The sequence below is a fragment of the Pempheris klunzingeri genome, chromosome 13 (genome assembly GCF_042242105.1).
Source record: "Pempheris klunzingeri isolate RE-2024b chromosome 13, fPemKlu1.hap1, whole genome shotgun sequence".
NCBI classification, from domain to species: Eukaryota; Metazoa; Chordata; class Actinopteri; order Acropomatiformes; family Pempheridae; genus Pempheris; species Pempheris klunzingeri.
Window position 1 is genome coordinate 20,651,299 of NC_092024.1, and position 19,030 is coordinate 20,670,328.

Sequence of the window (19,030 nt, forward strand, 5' to 3'; positions counted from 1 at the left end):
CTAATAAGATCATGTTGCTTCTGTTGGAAATGGATACCATCCACACCTTCCAAATAAGCAGCTTCCATGTGCTGTGTATGGACATTCTTGGAGCATTTTAGGCCAATATTAGGATTTTTGTTGGAGGAGCAGGATGAGGAGGAAGAGGAGTGAGGAAGTGTCAAGTATGAACACTCATATACTCCTTTGACTGTCTGTTAAATCCTGGAGGCTCTAAATTGTCACAGCACTGTGTGATGGGTGTTGCCTTTTAAGACGATCCCTAAACGCACCACATAGTGCAATGTGTACAACGTGCAATGACATTAGTTTCATTCCTCTAAAAAGTACTCATGTCCATTACAGTATACAGCTAGAAGGCCCCTCTAGTAATTCACTTCAGGAGAGAAACTGGATGAAAATTTATCTTCCTAGACTCCAACTTTTTTTCTTTAATACTCAGCAGACTCAGTCATAACAACTGATGCCATGCACAGATATCCATCACAATTTACGAACACGTAAAGGGATTTCTAGAAGGAAAAAGCTGTCAGTGGTGTTTAATTATGTATCAACTGGAGCAGAACTGCTCTGTGGGAAACACAACAGTAAAGAAAAGTGGGAAAAACCCAGACATTTACATTAATGTAATAACAAGGTTGGTTATTTAACTATTACAGTGTAACAAAGTGGATTTTCTAAGTTTACTTTTTTCATATATTTTAAGTCGAAACTTCGATAATTTTCGCATTTCGTCTTTAGTTGAAGGGATTCATACTCGTGCATGGGTTTGGGAAAGGTCCTGGGTTAATAAAACAATCATTAATTGCATAATAATTAGTTTGATTATCTAATGGAACAGTTTTTCTTAATTCCTAGAAAGACATTTGGAGATGCAAATTCATTAGACACCCTTGAATTTTCCATTTCAGTGAACATCATCACAGGACACAGACAGTTACCCACAACCCTGCACACACACACACACACACACACACACACACACACAAAGCACGTGGCTGTGTTATTGCCAAAATGCCAACTCTGTGCTCCAAATGGAAATGAGTTGCATTTTAGCCCTGACCTGGGAACAGCTGTGTTGTTTCCAACAGAGATACTTTTGAGGTTTTGACCCAGCAGCTAAACTGATCCTCGGTCAGTTAAAGCCCAGGATGTAGATCAGCTGGGCCATGAGAACCAGAGGAGGCCTGCGGCTGCCATTCTGTCAGGCCTGCCCCAAATTCACCAGCTGGGTGTGACTTCATCACTGGACTCACTGGTTCAATATATATATATGTGTGTGTGTATGTGTGTGTGTGTGTGTGTGTGTGTGTAGTTTCCAGTAGTGGTGTGTTCAGTTCGGAAAATTTAGTCATATCTGAAACTCAGGGATGAAGACGGGATCAACTCACGGCGCTCAGGAACAGTGGTGAGTGTGTGTATACATGCATATAGATACAGGTGTTAAAAAGATATTGATAAGATATTCAAGTCTTTTCTGCAGGTCTGTAAAGGTGTTATTATATATTACCATCATGATTCTACTGACCCTGTTGTCTTTTTGTGTGACTTTTTAAACTAAGAGGTTTAAGAATAAATCTTTCATGATGCTTGTTTACAATTTAAGGTAAATATCACTACATTTAAACCTTAAACAGCTGTTACACTATAGTTGTTAATGTCAGTCTAGGTTTTTTATAAGCAGTTATTCACGTCACGTTTTTTTTTTTCACTTTTTTCATGTATATTTTGGGAGCTCTCTGCTTTGCTCCACAACATGTCAGTTAAAGTAAAAAAAAAGAAATTGCATGTTGCAAGTTTATCATTTTCATTCATCCTTTCCCATAAAATAATATTTTGTGTCTTCAAGCACATCCAGACATCTCTCTGCCGGGATTTGATTTAACACTGCTGGGGGACCATCATAAAGTTATGTTTTAAAGCTAAAAGTAAAATATATAACTGAGAATGAAAACTATGGAAAAAAACGTATTTGTCTGTAAGTAATAGTCCACACAATATTTAATTTAATATGTGTGAATTAAGTTTTCTTGCTAAATAGAAAAAACAGATCCTATACTACTGTACATCCTGCTGCTTTCTAGTTCTGGCACAATTTGGGTTTTTCACAGCAGAGGAAGCCAGAAGAAGATAAATCTTAAGGGAGTGATCCGCCGTCTCACCCAAACAAATGGCGCCACAGGAGGTTTGTTTGTTTTAGCACTTTTTCTACAACTGAACACAGAAGGAGCACTAACTTGTGCTAATTAAAATTCTTTAGGTCTTGCTAGTTTGTGAAAATACTGTTGTTCCTGCCACCTTTGACCTTTACAGTCTCAAACAGTCACTGAGCTAAGGTCACACTTTTTAAAGTTTTACTTAGACTAAAATGAACATTTTAAATGATTGTAGTGAAACAATTGTAGCTAACTGTTCATTTTACTTTAGATTACAACATTTAGTTGTACAAATAATTAAGACTGACTTGAAGCATTTTAATGTTACCAGTGACTATCATAAGATAAAACACAGGTAAAGAAATAAATGTCCCTTACAGAGCCATCTGACAGCCACACTCCTGACCTCCATCCTGGCAGCGGTGCTCGGCTCCCTGCAGATCGGCTACCACACCGGCAACGTCAACGCTCCGGCCAAGGTGAGGGGAGACAGATGGGAGATGAGGTGTAAGATGAGACACTACGTTGGGTTGATAACTGAAAACAATAGTTTAGTTTCACAGCTCGTGGTGTCTTTAAACTCCATTATTTCATAAGACTTTTCTTTAAAAGTATAATGTACTGGACGTCATGATCAGACAAACAAAACTCTTCAACAAAGAAATACAATTCCCATCGTTTGAAGTAATTAATTAAAAAAAAAAAAAGGATAAGCATTCCACAAGGATTTGCAGAAAGTGTCAAAGTGTTAGTTTTGTACAACAAAAACCCATCATCATACAGACAGTGGACCAAGTCCTGGCAGATACTCAGCACAAGGCCAATATCAACCTAAAATACGATGCAGAGGAGGCTGCTGGAAAACCATCTGACGGTCAAACACACATCTCACAGCCTCAGTAAAACACTGAACAAACTCAACATGCCCCTGATAGTCTGCACTGGGTTGGCACGGTTTTGCTTTTCCACAGGTTGACTGAACCTGACTGAAGTGTTTGCAACTGAGGCAGATCTTCTACATTTAGGATCAAAGAAGTCCACATTCACGCTTTCTACATTCCTCACATAACTAACACACAAAATATGTTGTCAGGGTTGGTCAGTGCTGTTCTGACAGTGATCAAACATCTTTGATTGGTCACCTCCATCACAGACAGACATTTAATGTTTTAAATAAGTCATTTGAGCTATCAGTGATTAGATTACAGCCCAGTTGCTTCCTGATGTTGATTGTCTTTTGCTTTCATAACTGTTTAGATCATCGAAGAGTTTTTCAACCACACCTGGAGAGCCAGGCACAACCAGTCGATGCCAGATCACAGCTTGACTCTCCTGTGGTCGCTCTCTGTCAGCATTAAAGACTTTGGAGCCTTGCTGGGCTCGCTGGGAGTCAAATACCTGGCAGATTCACACGGAAGGTAAAAAATAAGGCAGGAAAAGGGTTATATATCCTATAATTTCCATCTTTCCGATCCTCTTGTTTTCCCCTCCAGACGTAACTCCATCCTCATAGTGAACTGTCTCTCTGTGGTGGGAGCGTGTCTGATGTTCACCTCCAAAGCCAGCAAGTCATTTGAGGTTCTCATCCTGGGACGGTTGGTGTTTGGCCTCTTCTGCGGCCTGGTGATGAGTCTTAATCCGCTCTACATCCAGGAAGTGTCTCCCACAAACCTGAGAGGGGCTTTCGCCACACTGAACCAGGTGTCCTTCGCCTCAGGCATCCTGGTGGGAATGGTGAGTGACTGTGCTGGGAAATGTTGTATGGAAAAGTTATTTGAAATTGATCTTTACTCTCTTTATGCTTGCTGTCCACCGGGGTACGGCAGATAACATCCAGGGCTGCATACAAAACAGCTGTTTGAAGGAATTCTGTAATTTCTTATGTCCTCCACAATGCAACAAATGGAGTCTAAATCTAATTTGAAGTATTCCATCAAACGAAAAGGAGACAGACACTTGATGATGCTGCGGAGACTGTTGTGCATCTCAAAATGCATCTCAAAATTTGTTTTTCATTTTGCTGGATACTAAGTGCAGCTGTCAAACATGGTTCCTTTGTTGCAGGTGGCTGGTCTGGAGACAGTGTTGGGCACAGAGCATTACTGGGCCATGATGCTGTCGCTGTCTCTCATCCCGGCCCTGGCACAGTACCTGGTGCTGCCTTTCTGCCCTGAGAGCCCTCGATACCTGCTCATCAACCAGGGAGAGGAGAGCAAGGCAGAGGCTGGTGGGTCCCACTGACTCTGGTGTTTTAACTGCACCTTTCACATGGCTGCTCACATTATCTCCATTTTAGTCATTAAGCTGGAGTTACATGCCAGAGATGTCCTACAGGGAAACAGTCCTACACTTACATCGATTACAGAAAGAGATTCTTTTTAGATATTATCTGAGATGAGATGAAGATGGGCTTTTAGATTCATGGCTGACTTCCAGGAGTCAAAGCACGGAAATGCTTTTAATGCACTCCAGTATCTCAGCTTTGTGGACATACCACAACAGCTCCATCAAAGATGTTGTTTTAACCCTGCAGCCCTGCTGAGACTGAGAGGCAGTGCTGACAAGGTGTTCGCTGAGCTGGAAGAGATGAAGGAAGAGGCGGCGCACACTCAGACCGGTGTCGCCATCCACGAGTTCTTCAGGAAGCATCGCTACAAGCAGCCAATCATTATCGTCCTCATCATCAACTTGGGCAGCCAGCTTTCTGGATTCAATGCGGTCAGTCTTATGAAATGCAATTTGTCTGTGAGAAGTTTTCTGGGTTGCCCTCTATTTGATGATATTACTTGGGGCACTGTAGTATTTATTCGATAAATTATTTAGGCTCATCTCTTCTCTTTGGCTCCTGCTTGGTTTCTGGGACAGTGTGTCAGGGCGATACCTCTGTTCCTAAAAAACACAGAGCGATGTCCTGGTAACCCACTTAGTCAGAGAAATCCCTGCTTCTTCCTTCCAGATTATCAATTATTCCACCCGAATGTTCCAGGCCAAGTTTGACCAGGCCAAATACCTGACTCTGGGCGTGGGGGCTGTCAATGTGACCTTCACTTTGGTGGCAGTGAGTATGAAACCTAGTGGTAACCTTTGAATTTCAGCTCCCCATTTCTTTGAGGATTTTGCCATAAATTGCACCAAGATCTTGGATAAAGATTAAAGTGCTGTCACCCGTTCGTTAAATGTTCAACAGCTTGAGCCACAACAGGATAATGTTGCATTTTTCTGAGCCGACTCACCGCTGTGTTGTTTTTTCCTTTCAAGTTCTTCCTGATGGAAAGGGCAGGCAGGAGGAAATTACTCCTGACTGGTTTCATCTCCATTGCAGTGTGCAACTTACTCATGACCATAGTAGATTCTGTTCTGGTAAGATCATCTTTGTGCGATTGTTATTTTCATTTGCTCAGGAAAGGTCCTATTCCAGTATTGGATATGCACAAGATATCTCTCTGACAGAATGACATTAACACAAACCATGGTACATTTTGGAGGATGATTTTTCACTTAAAATTTCATACTTTTTTTTGAAAACAGGGGTCATGAAGTTTGATTTAAATGAAAGAGAACACACAATGTGGGTTATGATACCAGCTCCACTTTTGCTGATACATTTCAATGTAGATTAAGCTGAAAACCCTAAAACTCACAATGACTGACCAACATCCACCCTTCAAAGAGAACTTATCTATCCACCATGCAGCACCTGGTCCCCGAGCTGCGGAGCCTGCAGGTCCTGCTGGTTTTCTGCCTGATTTCAGCCTACGAGCTGGGCCCCGGCCCGATCTCCTGGTTCATCGCTGCCGAGCTGTTCGACCAGCCTAGCAGACCCATCGCCATGGCCTTCACCAGCATGCTCAACTGGGGAGGGAAGTTTGTTCTGGCACTGGTCTTCCCTCCATTGCTGGTGGGTTTATACTGTTGGCCTGCATGCTGCATGAGCGAGCACAGGGGAAACTTTAGAGGTGGACTTTTTGTTTGCTTTTGCAAGTTCTCTTGCACCTTAGAGACATGGCTGTTAAATGCAGACTATAAATCTGTTCAGTCTGCTATATACAAACATATACTCTGCACTGCGAGAGACATGAATCTTGTAAATGTTAAATAGGCATAAATCTGTTGCTAAATCATTTGAAATCAGGTTGAAATAATAGTAATTAAATTAACAGTTAACCAGGGAAACATCAGTCCGCTTTAGTGCTGCAGAGACGTCAGCCAACGTGAAACGAAGACCAAGGAACCAAATCAAATGACTTTTTGTTTCTTGTGTCTTTCTTCTGTTTTAAATCCTTCAGTGTTCTTCTTACTTGTGATTATTATTCTTCTTTATGTGAGCATGTTGTTCACACAGTGGGGTTGGATGTGTTGCCACATTGGCCACAACTTCATCCATTCATTCCATGTCAAATATAGATGAAGTACACCAATAAGAATAACACCCTGTCTGTCTGTCTGTCTGTCTGTCTGTCTGTCTGTCTGTCTGTCTGTCTGTCTGTCTGTCTGTCTGTCTCCACACACAGAAAATCTGTGGTGCGTATGTCTACCTCGTCTTCATGACTGTGGCTCTGCTCGCCTTCATCTTCACCTGGAGGCGCCTCCCAGAGACAAAAGGTCGCACATTCGATGACATTGCAGAGGAGTTCAGAGGAGCAGAGGGAATTCCTTTGCACAATAAGACCGGATTCAACACTTTCACCTGACCGACATTTTAACATTTACAGGATCTGGTCGTGGTCATACAGTTCAAGGGTCAGTTCATCCACTTTGCCTACTTTTTTGACCAAATGTTAGTGGTATGTAACCCATTAGTTTTGGCTTCATTTGCTCAAGTTTTGAACTTTGAATTTTAAATCCGCGCTGCTTTCAGATTTGAAATAAATCACCTCTGTAAAAAGTCATCAATGGTCCTTTCAATAAACAATGGCTTGGTTACCCACCAAATGAAGAATAAGTCTTATTGTCAGTTTTCATTCAGAGGATTTTACCCAAAGCAAAAAGGATCTGGTGGTTTTCCCAAGTAACCACAATATTAATTGTGGAAAAACTTGGAGCACCAAAAGTGAAAATCCATTCAATAATTTGGGTGAACTGACCCTTTAACCTTCCCAGTGTTAGCTCTGCAGACTGTCTGTCTTCAAGAAGCTGGCATGGCCTCAGTTAATTTGGTTTTCTAACGACAGTGTTAAGATAATCCTAAATGAAAGTGTAAACTGAGTGATATTCATGTGTATATTACATATGATTTGCATGTTTTGAGGCATTTTGTAACCATTGTACTGTTGTTTTGTAAAGAGAAATAGCCTTCTGAGGGGCAGACAGTAAAAAAGTGAAGAATGTCTGGAAGCTCTAAATGTTCTTTGCTTGGGTCACAGGGTGGATTTGTTATTAGAGCTTTTCTTTATGACCTCAGATTCATTGAGAATTTTAATGGAAATCTGATGATGCTCATTTGTTTCATTGGATTCAGCTGAAAATGGGTTTTGGAGATGTTCCAGAAACACCACTTGATCCCACCGTCATTTCTGTAAATAAACATGCTGTTAAGTCATACGGGTCAAGATCGTCAGTGACTTTTCATAAAACTGAATTCTCTCCGATGGATGTTTTCACAGATTTCATCAAACTGATCAATTACGTTGATCTTTGAGCACCAACAGCTGTTCCTGATCGCCCCTCGGACCCGTCCCGCCGACAAACCAACAATCTTTTCTTGAATTTGGGTTCCTTGCTGCACACAAGCAGCAGCCCTCCAGTTCACTGCCGGTCTGTGAAATCTCACATATCTCCGAACTGTGTACACTTGTAAGATGTCTGTGAAAACCAGCCACAGCTGTGTGAATAAATATTTCATCCGATGCGATCGACTGTGACTTGCAGGAACCGCAGAGGGAAGAGGAGCCAGGAGATCAGAGCACAGGTTGGGCTTTTAAAACACCAGGGGGCAGAATTACATTTAAATGTAAATTACTGCACAGGTTCATTCAAATTCAGCTTCAACTGTAACAACTTATGACACAAAGTCTGGATCTGAACTCAGTCAGGATGTTTTATTCACGCCTGCTTTGATTTTTTCCTTTTGATTGACAGTGATGACAAATATGACACAAACAAACAAAACCTTGCATATTAACAACCTGTTCTTTAATAAGGTAGCCATTTGATTGATTGGTGACAGGACTTTCAGTCGATGCACTGTTGGACATCTGTGGACACTGAATTATAAATAAAAGCTTATTTTAAAAAGCTTTCTTTTGTTCATGTTTTTGAATGTGTATGTAAAATGTAAAAATGTGTTGATTATAAAAGGGTTGTTTTTATATACTTCATCGTTACATCCACAGGCCTAATTGATGGCATACCTACTAACGTGACACTGCAACAATAAGCTGCAGCCAAACAGTAAGCAGCGGCTATTTGCAGATGTACTGCTAAAGACATCTGCCAGGACAAACCATAAAACCTTTTCACCACACATGCCAGCAAAAATTATGATTTTGGAGCTTTTAGCAAAGAGAAATTCTCAGCTGCCAAGCCTGATATCACAGTGAGGAATCTGGAGCCAGAGGATAAAGACTTGTATTTCTGTGCTGTGACTGATTACAGTGACAGTCACATGTGAAAGCCGGACAAAAGTCCCAGTGCACTGCTGCCACCACCCTCTCCAAAACTGAGCACCTCGTGTCCTGCAGGGGGACCTCGAGCACCACGAACTCTCCCACTTACTTTGATCACACTTCACACGATGTATGACACTGCCACCTGCAACTCTTTACCTCTGCAGCTACACTGACAGTTATGTGCTCGACTCTGACTTTCAGAACAAAATTAACAAGGAGCGGAAGAAGCACTGCACAGATTACAATATCAGCACAGTGCTGCTCATAAAGTGAAAGCTGTGACGTAGATAAGTGACACCTCCCATGTTCGTTACAAACAGTGAGACACTCTCAACCATCAGCGCTCAGCTGATAGACTTATAGTAGGATCGCTCATCTAATTTCATTAACATGATATCAGTGGTTTTTATATTTTGTTTGCTTCATCTCCCAGGAATTACAGGTGAGAAACTCAAGAACATTTCCCACAGAGTGGGACCCTGCAGACTGAATGATTTCCCTCTTTAAAATAGATATTGTTCTTTTCTCCACACAGGCGCTTCTCTCACCAGCAGTGTCCTCCAAACACCTCCTTTCATCACTAAGAGACCTGGTGAATCTGTAACCAGTGAGATCAAATGTTCACACAAAGAACCAAGTTATACTGTCATTCTCTGGTACAAACAAGATGAACACAGAGCTCTAAAGCTTCTGGGATACCTACATCTGGCCAAACCATATCCTGAGGAAGACGTGAAAAATAAAATCAGCTTTGATGGAGATGGCAGTAAACATTCAAACCTCAACATTTCTGATCTTTCATTAAGTGACAGCGGTGTGTATTTCTGTGCTGCCAGTCAGCACAGTGCTGCAGATTCCCCTCAAGTCAATACAAAAACTCCCCTTTTTATATCAGCAAGAGAGAAACACCACCATCAGGCTCCAACACCTGCAGCCAGCCTCCATCTAAACCAGAAGATTTTATCTGCTGTTTTCACACAAATTTGGCCTCTTCTGACACTATATTCTTTAAGACGTATGAAATTAGGATTATTTTAGCAATGAACCATATTAATGTGGTTATGACCTTTTCTCACAAACTACAAGAAAAACTGAATTTTAAAGTTGAGTGAACTGGTGAGTGTTGGACCTGTAACTTCCCGCCTCATGCAGTTTCAGGGTTACATAAGAATAAAGGAAGGAAGGAATCTGACCTTAAAGCAGAAGAATATTTCCTTCCTGCTTCATAGGGAAGTACAAGATCATCATCAATCCTCTGTTTTGAAAATGTCTTAGACCACATCATCAAATCAAGCCCCCTCAGCCTATCAGTGTTCCTGATCCACAGTAGGGGGACCTCCAGATCCACTTATACCACACAGTGAATGTGAATGACAATTTAAATTAGTACAGAGCAGCTCTCAGGATCACACCACACAGCGCAGTGACGCTCCTACCTACCTTCATGTTTCTGTAATTACACAAGACTCTGGCTGAGCATGGATATTCTTTTCGCTGTGGACGACAGGTAAATTACGATAAAATCAACTGCTGTATCTGTTACCAAACTAACTATCTCATGTAGCGTAGGGGGACCTCAAGCATCACGTATATTCCCTGTTACACTTTGATTCACCGTGTGGGCTTTGATAGAGCGGCTAACAGGACCAGAGACTGTCACAGAAGACACCGACACTCCCACCTGCACCTCTTCGTACGTCTGTTTAGTCTGACAGCTGAGACTCTAAACATCCGAACATGGACATTATCAAATGTGATCTCTGTATCTTATTTTTAAGTCTGTTTTGGATGAAAGGTAACGTAGAGGAAAATAGTGTCACTCTGATAATGGTTTACACAGGTTTTTGTGATGGGAGTGATGTCATCCACACCTCTGTACTGGGGGGAGACATGGCTAACTTTGAAGAGGATTACTTTAAAATGTTCACTGTTAACTGTTATACTCACAGGTCTAATTGCTGGTGATGATGTTACAGAGGAATCGCTGAAGCCCAATATTTTATTTGCACCTCGTGTCCTGCAGGGGGACCTCGAGCACCACGAACTCTCCCACTTACTTTGATCACACTTCACACGATGTATGACACTGCCACCTGCAACTCTTTACCTCTGCAGCTACACTGACAGTTATGTGCTCGACTCTGACTTTCAGAACAAAATTAACAAGGAGCGGAAGAAGCACTGCACAGATTACAATATCAGCACAGTGCTGCTCATAAAGTGAAAGCTGTGACGTAGATAAGTGACACCTCCCATGTTCGTTACAAACAGTGAGACACTCTCAACCATCAGTGCCCAGCTGATAGACTTATAGTAGGATCGCTCATCTAATTTCATTAACATGATATCAGTGGTTTTTATATTTTGTTTGCTTCATTTCCCAGGAATTACAGGTGAGAAACTCAAGAACATTTCCCACAGAGTGGGACCATGTAGACTGAATGATTTCCCTCTTTAAAATAGATATTGTTCTTTTCTCCACACAGGCGCTTCTCTCACCAGCAGTGTCCTCCAAACACCTCCTTTCATCACTAAGAGCCCTGGTGAATCTGTAACCAGCGAGATCAAATGTTCACACAAAGTAACAAATTATAATGTCATTCTCTGGTACAAACAAGATGAACACAGAGCTCTAAAGCTTCTGGGATATCTACATCTGACCAAACCATATCCTGAGGAAGACGTGAAAAATAAAATCAGCTTTGACGGAGATGGCCGTAAACATTCAAACCTCAACATTTCTGATCTTTCATTAAGTGACAGCGGTGTGTATTTCTGTGCTGCCAGTCAGCACAGTGCTGCAGATTCCCCTCAAGTCAATACAAAAACTCCCCTTTTTATATCAGCAAGAGAGAAACAGCACCATCAGGCTTGAACACCTGCAGCCAGCCTCCATCTAAACCTTTGAGCCTTTGAAGATTGTAGCAACCAGTGTGACTCAATTTTCACCCAATCTGAGGTCATGTTGTTGTGGGCCCAGAAATCAGCAGTATATAATGGTTGTCATCCTTTGGATGTACACAATATAAATAATAGTGATATTATCTCATCGGCTACAGGATTGATGGAGACATCCAAACTATTTTGCTTTCTACAGTTTCTTTCAGATCTACTAAAATAAATAAATAAAAACATTATTCTGAATAATGAAAATATAACATATTAATAAACCACTATCAACTCTGTACATTCTGCCAAACACAGTGAGGAGAACCTGCTACAAACCATCCTCAAAAATGTGTCAAATGCTAATAAAGACACAATTACAAGCTAACGGCCCTGATCACACATCATCAAACCAGCCTCCTCGTCCTGTCAGTGTTACTGATCTGACTGTAGGACGCCTCCAGCACCACTTCATATCCGCCCATCTCCACTTCCACTGACAGTGGAGGTTTTTATACAGCAGCTTACAGGATAAAATAACGTCACACACTGCAGAGACACACCTACCTGTAACTCCACATCTGTCTGGATCTACACTGACAGATTTATACGAGACTCTCAGCTTCAGAACATGGACATTATCAAACTTGGTCTCCTCAGCTTGTTGGTATTTGTGCTCTGGATACAAGGTTAGGTTCTGTAACATCAGCTGATTTATTTCTAACATTAAAAATCCACTTATGGTAACTTTTACTGTTTTACACACAGGTCTGACTGATGGGAGTGATGTCGACCAGACACCCACACTGTGGAAAGTCAAGGGTGAAAATGCAACAATGAACTGCAGCCACACCAAGGGTATTGCCTACTACCAGATGTACTGGTACAGACAGCTACCAGGGGAGGGGATGAAGCAGATAGTTTTCACAACAGCATACAGCGCTCATGGGTATGAAAGTGGCTTCAGTAAGGACAAATTTCCAGCAACAAAGAACGATGCTCAGACTGGATCTCTGACGGTGAAGAACCTGCTGCCTGAGGACAGAGGAGTGTATTTCTGTGCTGTGAGTCAACACAGTGATGCAGGTGACTGGAAAGCTGCACAAAAACCCATGTGAATAGAAGATAACAGTGTCTTCACTACAGAGAGAGCTCTAGACTAACACTGACACTGATAAACTACATCTTTGTCATTGTTCAGTATTATTTGTGGTAATAGTTGCTGTGCAAAAGACAGAGAAATAAAACCATGACTGCAGGAAAGAAAATGTCACAATACGTATGAAATCATGGCAATGAATCCAACAGCATACGTACTCTGTACTCTGACCAAACATGTTTGTTGAGATCTGAAGAATTCCTATTTGTTTTTGTTGTATTCTAATAATTCTAGTCTAACCTTCAGTAACCTTAATTGACTGACAGCTCAGTATTTTTCACACCTGCAGGGGGAGACAAACCTCCACAAATTAAACGGCAATAAAGACTTCCACTGCTACAGAGTTCTGTTTCAACACAGTGCTGCTAAAGTTAGTTGTGATGTAGGTAGGAGACGCCTCCTGTTTGTTATACTGCAACAGTGATGCTCTGCTGTCCACAGAAGCTGAAAGGACCTGAGAGGAAAGTCGATCGTAGAGAATCACATTTAAATTTCTTCACTATGATGTTTGTGGTCTCTATATTTTGTTTGCTTCATCTGCCGGGAAATAAAGGTGAGTCATCCAAACAGAGTGGGACCCTGCAGACTGAATGATTTCCCTCTTTAAAATAGATATTGTTCTTTTCTCCACACAGGCGCTTCTCTCACCAGCAGTGTCCTCCAAACACCTCCTTTCATCACTAAGAGACCTGGTGAATCTGTAACCAGTGTGATCAAATGTTCACACAAAGAACCAAGTTATGCTGTCATTCTCTGGTACAAACAAGATGAACACAGAGCTCTAAAGCTTCTGGGATATCTACATCTGACCAAACCATATCCTGAGGAAGACGTGAAAAATAAAATCAGCTTTGACGGAGATGGCCGTAAACATTCAAACCTCAACATTTCTGATCTTTCATTAAGTGACAGTGGTGTGTATTTCTGTGCTGCCAGTCAGCACAGTGCTGCAGATTCCCCTCAAGTCAATACAAAAACTCCCCTTTTTATATCAGCAAGAGAGAAACACCACCATCAGGCTTCAACACCTGCAGCCAGCCTCCATCTAAACCTTTGAGCCTTTGAAGATTGGAGCAACCACTTTGACTCAATTTTCACCCAATCTGAGGTCATGTTGTTGTGGGCCCAGAAATCAGCAGTATATAATGGTTGTCATCCTTTGGATGTACACAGTATAAATAATAGTGATATTATCTCATCGGCTACAGGATTGATGGAGACATCCAAACTATTTTGCTTCCTACAGTTTCTTTCAGATCTACTAAAATAAATAAATAAAAACATTATTCTGAATAATGAAAATATAACATATTAATAAACCACTATCAACTCTGTACATTCTGCCAAACACAGTGAGGAGAACCTGCTACAAACCATCCTCAAAAATGTGTCAAATGCTAATAAAGACACAATTACAAGCTAACGGCCCTGATCACACATCATCAAACCAGCCTCCTCGTCCTGTCAGTGTTACTGATCTGACTGTAGGACGCCTCCAGCACCACTTCATATCCGCCCATCTACACTTCCACTGACAGTGGAGGTTTTTATACAGCAGCTTACAGGATAAAATAACGTCACACACCGCAGAGACACACCTACCTGTAACTCCACATCTGTCTGGATCTACACTGACAGATTTATACGAGACTCTCAGCTTCACAACATGGACATTATCAAACTTGGTCTCCTCAGCTTGTTGGTATTTGTGCTCTGGATACAAGGTTAGGTTCTGTAACATCAGCTAATTTATTTCTAACATTAAAAATCCACTTATGGTAACTTTTACTGTTTTACACACAGGTCTGACTGATGGGAGTGATGTCGACCAGACACCCACACTGTGGAAGAGAAAGGGTGACAATGCAACAATGAACTGCAGCCACACCAAGGGTATTGCCTACTACCAGATGTACTGGTACAGACAGCTACCAGGGGAGGGAATGAAGCAGATAGTTCTCACAACAACAACAGACTCCCAACATAAATATGAAAGTGGCTTCAGTAAGGACAAATTTCCAGCAACAAAGAACGATGCTCAGACTGGATCTCTGACGGTGAAGAACCTGCTGCCTGAGGACAGAGGAGTGTATTTCTGTGCTGTGAGTCAACACAGTGATGCAGGTGACTGGGACAGCTGCACAAAAACCCATGTGAATAGAAGATAACAGTGTCTTCACTACAGAGAGAGCTCTAGACTAACACTGACACTGATAAACTACATCTTTGTTATTGTTCAGTATTATTTGTGGTAATAGCTGCTGTGCAAAAGACAGAGAAATAAAACCATGATTGCAGGAAAGAAAATGTCACAATACGTATGAAATGATGGCAATGAATCCAACAGCATACGTACTCTGTACTCTGACCAAACATATTTGTTGAGATCTGAAGAATTCCTATTTGTTTTTGTTGTATTCTAATAATTCTAGTCTAACCTTCAGTGATCTTAATTGACTGACAGCTCAGTATTTTTCACACCTGCAGGGGGAGACAAACCTCCACAAATTAAACGGCAATAAAGACTTCCACTGCTACAGAGTTCAGTTTCAACACAGTGCTGCTAAAGTTAGTTGTGATGTAGGTAGGAGACGCCTCCTGTTTGTTATACTGCAACAGTGATGCTCTGCTGTCCACAGAAGCTGAAAGGACCTGAGAGGAAAGTCGATCGTAGAGAATCACATTTAAATTTCTTCACTATGATGTTTGTGGTCTCTATATTTTGTTTGCTTCATCTGCCGGGAAATAAAGGTGAGTCATCCAAACAGAGTGGGACCCTGCAGACTGAATGATTTCCCTCTTTAAAATAGATATTGTTCTTTTCTCCACACAGGCGCTTCTCTCACCAGCAGTGTCCTCCAAACACCTCCTTTCATCACTAAGAGACCTGGTGAATCTGTAACCAGTGAGATCAAATGTTCACACAAAGAACCAAGTTATAATGTAATTCTCTGGTACAGACAAGATGAACACAGAGCTCTAAAGCTTCTGGGATATCTATATACGACCACCCTAAATCCTGAGGAAGACGTGAAAAATAAAATCAGCTTTGACGGAGATGGCCGTAAACAGTCAAACCTCAACATTTCTGATCTTTCATTAAGTGACAGCGGTGTGTATTTCTGTGCTGCCAGTCAGCACAGTGCTGCAGATTCCCCTCAAGTCAATACAAAAACTCCCCTTTTTATATCAGCAAGAGAGAAACACCACCATCAGGCTTCAACACCTGCAGCCAGCCTCCATCTAAACCTTTGAGCCTTTGAAGATTGGAGCAACCACTTTGACTCAATTTTCACCCAATCTGAGGTCATGTTGTTGTGGGCCCAGAAATCAGCAGTATATAATGGTTGTCATCCTTTGGATGTACACAGTATAAATAATAGTGATATTATCTCATCGGCTACAGGATTGATGGAGACATCCAAACTATTTTGCTTCCTACAGCTTCTTTCAGATCTACTAAAATAAATAAATAAAACCTCCCATGCCAAGATTCTCATAATAAGACTTGATCATCAGTTATAATTATAACACATGCTCTAGTGCTGCCACACCGGTGCAGAAATAAGTCCAGAATAAAGTACAGGTTCATGACAGTGATGAGCTGCAGGGGGACCTACATTTAAACACATGGTTTACACTTGGACTGATACTTTTAATGCAGTGACACTCCCACCTGCAACTCTTCACGTCTCTGTTACTCTATGAGGTAGTTTCTGTCTACAGAACATGGATCTCATCATCATCATCATCAATCAAGACCTCCTCATTTTGTCCACCTTTCTGCTGTGGACTGCAGGTAATTTAGAAAACAATCAACTGTTAAAAAAGACAAGTTTACAATAAATGACTGTTCAGTGTTTTGCTCTTTATGATAATCGGTGAGCTCCATTAAAAACTCACTGCTGTACATTATTAAGGTATTTTTAGGGATGGCAGCAGAAGGTGACGACGGCTTTGAAGTGGATTACTTTAAAATGTTCACTGTTACACTCACAGGTCTAATTGCTGGTGATGATGTTACAGAGGAATCGCTGAAGCCCAATATTTTATTTTTTCAGGTCTAATTGATGGGAGTGATGTCATCCAGACCCCTCTGGTGTGGAGCAACGAGAGTCAGTCTGCTACAATAGACTGCCGTCACACTAAGGACAATACATATCAATATATGTACTGGTACAGACAGCTACCAGGGGAGGGAATGAAGCAGATAGTTCTCACAACAGCATTCAGCGCTCATGAGTATGAAAGTGGCTTCAGTGAGGACAAATTTCCAGCAACAAAGAACGATGCTCAGACTGGATCTCTGACGGTGAAGAACCTGCTGCCTGAGGACAGAGGAGTGTATTTCTGTGCTGTGAGTCAACACAGTGATGCAGGTGACTGGGACAGCTGCACAAAAACCCATGTGAATAGAAGATAACAGTGTCTTCACTACAGAGAGAGCTCTAGACTAACACTGACACTGATAAACTACATCTTTGTTATTGTTCAGTATTATTTGTGGTAATAGTTGCTGTGCAAAAGACAGAGAAATAAAACCATGATTGCAGGAAAGAAAATGTCACAATACGTATGAAATGATGGCAATGAATCCAACAGCATACGTACTCTGTACTCTGACCAAACATGTTTGTTGAGATTTGAAGAATTCCTATTTGTTTTTGTTGTATTCTAATAATTCTAGTCTAACCTTCAGTAATCTTAATTGACTGACAGCTCAGTATTTTTCACACCTGCAGGGGGAGACAAACCTCCACAAATTAAACGGCAATCAAGACTTCCACTGCTACAGAGTTCAGTTTCAACACAGTGCTGCTAAAGTTAGTTGTGATGTAGGTAGGAGACGCCTCCTGTTTGTTATACTGCAACAGTGATGCTCTGCTGTCCACAGAAGCTGAAAGGACCTGAGAGGAAAGTCGATCGTAGAGAATCACATTTAAATTTCTTCACTATGATGTTTGTGGTCTCTATATTTTGTTTGCTTCATCTGCCGGGAAATAAAGGTGAGTCATCCAAACAGAGTGGGACCCTGCAGACTGAATGATTTCCCTCTTTAAAACAGATATTGTTCTTTTCTCCACACAGGCGCTTCTCTCACCAGCAGTGTCCTCCAAACACCTCCTTTCATCACTAAGAGACCTGGTGAATCTGTAACCAGTGAGATCAAATGTTCACACAAAGAACCAAGTTATAATGTCATTCTCTGGTACAAACAAGATGAACACAGAGCTCTAAAGCTTCTGGGATATCTAAATCTGGCCAAACCATATCCTGAGGAAGACGTGAAAAATAAAATCAGCTTTGACGGAGATGGCCGTAAACATTCAAACCTCAACATTTCTGATCTTTCATTAAGTGACAGCGGTGTGTATTTCTGTGCTGCCAGTCAGCACAGTGCTGCAGATTCCCCTCAAGTCAATACAAAAACTCCCCTTTTTATATCAGCAAGAGAGAAACAGCACCATCAGGCTTCAACACCTGCAGCCAGCCTCCATCTAAACCTTTGAGCCTTTGAAGATTGGAGCAACCAGTGTGACTCAATTTTCACCCAATCTGAGGTCATGTTGTTGTGGGCCCAGAAATCAGCAGTATGTAATGGTTGTCATCCTTTGGATGTACACAGTATAAATAATAGTGATATTATCTCATCGGCTACAGGATTGATGGAGACATCCAAACTATTTTGCTTCCTACAGTTTCTTTCAGATCTACTAAAATAAATAAATAAAACCTCCCATGCCAAGATTCTCATAATAAGACTTGATCATCAGTTATAATTATAACACATGCTCTAGTGCTGCCACACCGGTGCAGAAATAAGTCCAGAATAAAGTACAGGTTCATGACAGTGATGAGCTGCAGGGGGACCTACATTTAAACACATGGTTTACACTTGGACTGATACTTTTAATGCAGTGACACTCCCACCTGCAACTCTTCACGTCTCTGTTACTCTATGAGGTAGTTTCTGTCTACAGAACATGGACATCATCATCATCATCATCAATCAAGACCTCCTCATTTTGTCCACCTTTCTGCTGTGGACTGCAGGTAATTTAGAAAACAATCAACTGTTAAAAAAGACAAGTTTACCATAAATTACTGTTCAGTGTTTTGCTCTTTATGATATTGATTGTTATTTTGTTGGAAGTGATCTCGGAAAACAACGGAATCCAAAATGTTAAATAAAAGTGTATAATTGATCATTTCTTCCTGTT

General features: G+C 41.3%; 1 protein-coding gene across 1 annotated transcript; it reads left to right on the forward strand.

The window, feature by feature from the left end:
* The first annotated feature begins 2,170 nt into the window (after positions 1-2,170).
* LOC139211583 (solute carrier family 2, facilitated glucose transporter member 1) lies at positions 2,171-6,847 on the forward strand. The gene is made up of 10 exons (XM_070841840.1): positions 2,171-2,185; positions 2,537-2,635; positions 3,414-3,574; positions 3,650-3,890; positions 4,221-4,383; positions 4,690-4,874; positions 5,113-5,214; positions 5,415-5,516; positions 5,851-6,054; positions 6,668-6,847. The coding sequence occupies exons 1-10, from the start codon at positions 2,171-2,173 to the stop codon at positions 6,845-6,847; spliced, it is 1,452 nt and encodes a 483-aa protein (XP_070697941.1).
* The last annotated feature ends 12,183 nt before the right edge of the window (positions 6,848-19,030 follow it).

Coding starts and splice junctions, on each gene's coding strand:
- LOC139211583 (XM_070841840.1), top strand. Junction 4,384..4,689: donor GGAGAGCAAGGCAGAGGCTG/GTGGGTCCCACT, acceptor TTAACCCTGCAG/CCCTGCTGAGACTGAGAGGC. Junction 4,875..5,112: donor AGCTTTCTGGATTCAATGCG/GTCAGTCTTATG, acceptor TCTTCCTTCCAG/ATTATCAATTATTCCACCCG.